General features: G+C 38.0%; 1 protein-coding gene across 4 annotated transcripts in view; it reads right to left on the bottom strand.

Annotated features, from left to right (window-relative positions):
* Window positions 1–4,139: 4,139 nt before the first annotated feature.
* Window positions 4,140–6,689, bottom strand: part of LOC100543777 (sodium channel protein type 5 subunit alpha-like) — a 589,192-nt gene continuing 586,642 nt past the window's right edge. For all 4 annotated transcript variants that reach the window (XM_019616237.1, XM_019616239.1, XM_010712352.2 and 1 more), the window contains one exon: window positions 4,140–6,083. In XM_019616237.1, coding sequence (XP_019471782.1) covers window positions 4,849–6,083 — 1,235 coding nt within the window. In that variant the 3' untranslated portion in view covers window positions 4,140–4,848. The remainder of the gene's footprint in view (window positions 6,084–6,689) is intronic.

Below are 6,689 nucleotides of genomic sequence, written 5' to 3'. Positions count from 1 at the left end.
TTTTTTAAAATTTCATCTTAAAAAGGAAACATCTGAACCCCTTAGAAATTTCCCCAAGTCCTGCATGAAAAGGAGGAGAGTCCCATAACCTAAACCAGCCCCTAGCACAATGATGGGAGCACAGAAGAGAAGGTAAGTGGTTCTGGTAACAATCTACCAATGGAAATCATCACAGTAGGGATTATACTCTGAATGTTCTTTCAGTGGGAACTCTGATGACAAATTATAACAAGGAATTTCCTTGTCAACCTGACGTGTCTCTGTGGAAAGTTTTTATTTCAATAAACGGCTCCTTCCAACCAAAAGTACATTGCTGAAAAAATTTCAACCGGATTTATTCTATACACAATTACTCAGAAGTGATATTATTACATGACACATTCTCTTAAATGTTTACTTAACAGAACCAAAAGCCTTTCCCACAGATCACTCTGTCCCATTGCTATAAACTGATTATATTAAATTAATTCAGGGGACTGATTGGACTCTTTCACTTCAGTTTAAACCAGCTCAGTTTTCTTCTGCTTTTATGTGATTGCAAAACTTTCCCTGATTAAACAGAATTCAGATCATTGAAACAGGGTAACTAAGTTGATTCCCTCAGTGCTGAAAAGATCACAGTTTGGATATCTTCAGGATGGAACATTTCGTGTTGGAAATTTCAAGTTGGAAAAATTTCTCCTCAGAATGAGTAGTAATGCACTGACACAGGCTGCCCAGAGATGTGCTGGGATCACCCCAAATGTGTTCCAGAACTGTGGAGATGTGGCACTGAGGACATGGGCAGTGGGCATGGTGGGATGGGTTGAGATTGGACTTGGGGATCTCAGTGATTTTTTCTAACATAATGATTCTGTGACTCTATGATTATAAGAGCTAAGGGAAGAGCTCCAAGGGTGGTCACTTGTCCCCCTTGAAGTTCCTCCCCGGTCTGAGGAAGTCAAGATTTGGGAAGGATGTTGCCCTTTGTTTAGTGGCCATTTTAGTATATAACCAATACAATAATAACAAACAAAGGCCAAATCTGTGTAACTAAAGTAGACATAAATCAATACTACCGTTAAGTAAATTGATTATTTTCTTACCCCAAAATTCTCCATGAATATCAACGAGCTTTGGCTCAAACCTTTAACACCCTGTAGTAGCCTTACAGTGCAAGAGGAACTGGAGAGGTATTCACTGACAACAAAAGTCACCATGCATTTCTCAAACAGAGGTGCTGAAGGTGCAAGAGAAGTCACATAAATAAAATAACAAAAAATAATTGACACAGAAAATATTTGTTATCCTTATTTATTTAACAAAGAAACATAATAAACTTGATTTTTTTTTTCCAGGTACAAACAGCTGAATATGTCCTATGATATTGGCTGATATTTTCCTTGCTCTTTTCGTAGCTTGAGTGATTCACGTGGTAGCCTTTATTGAACAAATCAACATAAAAATGGTAGCACTCATGCTTATAGACAGTGTGGGCCAACTATTAAGTCAGTGTCTTTAACTAAGTCACTGTACTGGGAGGACATATCAATGCTGAGTACAAATTGGCATCTCCATTAATAAAAACCTGCAAGTGAGGCTATCTGAAGTTTTGGAGGGGAGTTCTGCATACCATACAAAGATACCATTCTCTCTTCAGCTTTAAATAAATGTTCAACAAAATTGAAAACCCAATGGAAAAGCAATCTTCCTGTTACAAAGCTTTTGAAAATAATTTACAATTCATTTTTTTCTAATAAAGTCGCACTGTAAACACCTACAGTTAAGACCTAATTTCATATATATTTTTTGAATCGACAATTATTTTTTAACAGATTTTGGGTAAAAACCAGAACCAGTTATATTGCAGTAATACTACAGAGTCTCACAGCAATGGTAATGAAATGTTCAACGCATGAGTGAAATGACCCAAGGAAGAGCTCTTCTCTAGTATGACCAGTTGCCAGCTTATCTTTGCATTGCATCCCATTCATCACAGGGCCACACTCTTATTAAGAATATAAGTTGAATATAAGTTGCAAATACTTAAAATATTTGTAAAACAGTGACCAACACAGCATTGCTATGTGCAGGTTGACTTTTTTGTTGTTTGTTTTGAATATTATATATTGAATGATAAAAATCAGGTAAGAAATCCTCTTAATTCTTAGCTTTTTTCCTTCTTTTTTTTTTTCATTCTGAGGCTTTGAAAGGAAAATAATTTTACCAGTTGTCAGCCAATAAATGCTTGTTCAGCAGGTAATGCATGTACTATTTCCTAATTAAACAGTTTCATTATAGGCAGCAGCTCATTTCTAAAGATCAATAAATCCCACTGAGAACAAAACATTTTAATCAGTAAGTCATGTCCTCTGAGTGTCAGTCACTCTATAAACTCACAATATACTTATATATGTATGGGTATATGTGTGTGTGTGTGTATGCATATAAATATAAAAATCGCATACTCTTTCTGGGTGATATGTACAGTCAGAATAAGATTACAGCATAAATACACAGGGAATCTGTATAAAGTTTCTCTAATTTGAGAAGCCTTGAGCAATTTTCTTTTTTGGGGGCGGAGGGGGGTGAGGGGAAGGGATGGTGAGGAGGGAGGAAAGAATAAAGAGTGTTTTCACTTTAAGGAACGAAGAGTAGTTCCCTTAGGTTAGAATCTAATTACATACAAGATTTAAAGGCAACAAAATCTCCAGAGGAACAGCCCTATGTTATACACCATAGACATGGGGTTAAAAGGGCAAGAGAGCATGATTATTATAATACTTATAGAATACGTTTCATTCCCTTATAGCACTTTGCAACCAGAAAGTCTGACAACACCCCTGTGAGGTAGGTAAGTATTATTACCCCCATTTTACAGATGGGTAAACTGAGGCACAGATAGGTTCAATTATTTGCCTAAAAATCGTGTAGCAAGAATCAGGAATAGACCCCAGGAATCCTGCTGGCAAATCCTCTGCATTATCCAATAGCCCACTGTCAAATGAATGCCTGAGACACCTCTCAATGAATGGAGAGAATAATTAGCCCATATTTACAGATACACAGTCATCCTCTTGACACGTTGTCTTTACACATTTTGACTTGTTTAGAGGACAGATAACAATGGCCATAGACAAAATTTGCTGTAACATGTTGCTTTAATTCTTGTTGCCAACCCCATGTGGATTTTGACACCTTTACAACCTGGGATGTAACTAAATGTCAATCACAATACACCTTAAATACATTCTTGATATCTTTGCTTTTCCAAGGTGAAAAGCACAATTACTCTTCCTTAAAGTGCAATGGCTCATTACAGAAATCTCAAGATTTTTCACAAAGTTCAACCAAACCAAGTACAATCAGTCTGAAGGTGAAAAAGAAAGAACCTGTCTGCAGTGACAGAATTGTCTCTATATTCCATAGATACTTTCTCATATTCTACCACAGCTGAAAGTTTAATAATAAATAATAAGCTATGTTAGCACATAAAACCTCTAATACTTTTCTACAGCCACACATCCACCTTCCATTCTGTTGTCATTTCTTTGGCCTGAAGCTGATGGATGCATCAGCTGTAAATATTCCTTTGCCTGCAGGAATGAGGATGTTTCTATTTCCTAGTGGACTCTTATCATTGGTTCCTGTATTTCTTGTCCTTCCCCAGTCATCTATCTGTACCATCTGATAAAATGAAAGATGAACGCTGAGAAGAAAGGATTCAAAACCTTAGAGGTTACATACAGATCCAGGGGCGATTCCCCTCCAACCTTCTTGAACACACTGCTGCAGCCATTCCTCGTGACCCAATCAGTGTTGTTATGATTAATAATACTATTTTTGGAGTAATATTGATGCACAGAGTTTCCAAAAAGGCTGCTTAGCTTAGTGTTCCTGGGAAAACATAGCCTATCCCATGCTCTTAACTCTGCCAGCATAGACGGTGCCTTGAGCACTACACACAAGTGATGCACTACTTCTATGGCAAGTCTGATTGCAGTATTCAAAGCAGATTCTTGAAACAAACTAAAAAATTAGTGCTTTTATTAACAGGTTTACAAACAGAATCCATTACTCTCTGGGTTCCTGAAGGATAAAACAAGCAATTTCTCTTATGATTTTTGTCATCATTTCCTTCTCTGTTTTGTTTTTTTTTCTTTTTTTCTTTCTTTTTCTGTTCCTGCTGATGAGCAGTTGCAAGTCCCAGCAGGGAGGGCTGAGTGTAATAAACAGTTAAATGTTGCTAACTGGATGGTTTACTTTGCAACAACTTTCCTCTTCAAACAACCGGGATCCTGCAAGTTCCTACTACCTTGACTCAGAGTTCATCATGAAGAGTGTAAGGATCATTAATCTCCATGGAAAAAGAGACTTTTTTAAGTAAAAAAATATCAAATATAATAAATTTATGAAAGACCATTCACAACATATACAGTAAGTGTTACATTTTGCTACAGCAGCTGTGATATATTTTTTTTCTTTTTAGAATGCAAGGTCATACATTGCCATAAGTAAACACACTAATATGAGTAAGACCTTAAATGAATGTATACAGCCAGGCTTTATCTGTGGATAGATATACACTGTGTTTACTGTTTTACAGTCTAGCATATTCCTATTCACACCATTGATATAACAGCCATGACCCTGCCAAGATTCTTCCTGTGCATATATAAATATAAATATTGAGCCAAGTCAAAAAGAGCAGGGTCAAAGGTTATATGACTTATTAGACTCCTGTAGTTAAGGGTAAAAACTCCACTGTTTCTTTCGCAACTAATGTTTAATAAAAAGGCTGCTTCAATCGTTGTGTAGTTACAGCATTACATTCTGTAAACAATATTTTAAAGCATTCTAAACAGACATTTAAACAATTGATTCTTTATCTCTGTCTGGTGAGAGCAAACAATCTATGGCCTCATCACTTTTGCTCGAGTCTGTCAACTTCAGCTGGAGATTCTCGCTTGTACCTCTGGTAACGCTGTCGTAGGACGGAGGGAAGGACGTGGAGGACAGGGTTTCTGATTTGTCTATTGGCCTGCCGTAGTTTTCATTCATCATGAATGCAATGAGACCCTCCTTCTCGGGTGCATCGTCCTCGAGGATGCTGCCATCAAAAGTTCTGTGTCGGTACAAGTAAGACGCCTGCTTCATTGAGCGCCGAAACAAATGTCTCCTGTAGGCGCGCTGGATGACGATGGCTGAGACCTCTTCTTGTTTCCGTCTGAGAGTTGTTGTTATTGGTTCGTAAGAGATCTTGGATGGATTCGCCGCCATGAACTTTTCTTCCATTTGTATTTTAAGGGCATCCATCTCCCCAGATTCTCCTAGCACCCTTTTTGTAAAAGCAAACAAAATATCCAAGCAATGGATCCTGTCTCCACTGACCATGGGCAGGTCCATTGCTATGAGTTTGATTTTGTTTGGTTTTGCTATGCGCAAAGGTTCTGACAGTGCATCTGCAAAGTCTGAAAGTGCAGAATACTCAATAAACTGAGTGGCTTCAGGGTCAAACTTCTCCCAGATTTCATAGAACATATCAAAATCATCCTCACTTAGAGGCTCTGTACTTTCCTCAGTGGCTACACTGAAGTTCTCTAAAATAATGGCTATATACATGTTTACAACAATGAGAAATGATATAATGATATAAGTAACAAAGAATAAAATCCCTACAGCAGGACTTCCACAGTCTCCCTTTGAACCATTTGCATTTGGAAGGTTTGGGTCGCAATATGGTGGTCCAGTGTTCAAAATAGGATTGAGAAGACCATCCCAGCCAGCTGACGTTGTGATTTGGAAGAGACAGAGCATGCTGTTAGCAAAAGTTTGGAAGTTGAACATGTCATCAATCCCATACTCCTTCTTAACATAGGCAAAGTTAGCCATGCCAAAAATGGCATAAATGAACATGACCAGAAAAAGCAGGAGGCCAATGTTGAACAGAGCAGGTAGGGACATCATTAAGGCAAAAAGGAGAGTTCGAATTCCTTTGGCTCCCCGGATGAGTCTTAGGATCCGGCCAATTCGAGCCAAGCGAATGACTCTGAAGAGTGTGGGAGAGAAAAAGTATTTCTGAATGATGTCAGAAAGTACGGTGCCTTGAAAAGAAAAGACAAACAGCAAGTTATTGCCTTGGAAATAATCCCTGATTCCCTTTAAAGAAATCAATGAGGATTATGGAAAAAAATCAATGAAAAGTTCTGCAAACTGGAAGACCTAAGATAAAGGGAATGGCATTATTGTTAGCATTTTCACGGTCACTTAATCCATGCAAATTTTGTTGAGACTCTGAGCAAAGGTGTCAATGGTAGTTACAGTTTTATAAAGGGAAAAGTCATCTATTGGGAATGAGAAACCAGAATCAGGTCATACAGGACACAACTATCTGCAGCTTTTGGTCATGAGCCATTTATCTGGAGTACAGCTGGTCAAGAGTTTTCCGATTTGAAAATATTTTTGTTAGCAAAACATTAGCAAGTCAACAAGTTCTGTGATTCAACACTGTGTGCTGGGTCTGTTTTCATGAGCAATAACCAAATGGTGCAAATTCCTACTGAACATTGGCTTAGTTGCTTGCTCATTAGTTTTTCTAGTCTCCCTGATGAGCTGGGAAAGAACTAAGAGCTAAGGCTACTCTAGCAAAAAATAAGCCTGCATTCCTGTGGCTAAACTCTCTTCCCTGCAGAAACAGAGCAGCTTTGGCC

Source organism: Meleagris gallopavo, chromosome 6 (genome assembly GCF_000146605.3).
Source record: "Meleagris gallopavo isolate NT-WF06-2002-E0010 breed Aviagen turkey brand Nicholas breeding stock chromosome 6, Turkey_5.1, whole genome shotgun sequence".
Classification (NCBI taxonomy): Eukaryota; Metazoa; Chordata; class Aves; order Galliformes; family Phasianidae; genus Meleagris; species Meleagris gallopavo.
Note: the sequence above shows the minus strand (reverse complement) of the source record. Positions and strands in the feature narration are given on the sequence as shown.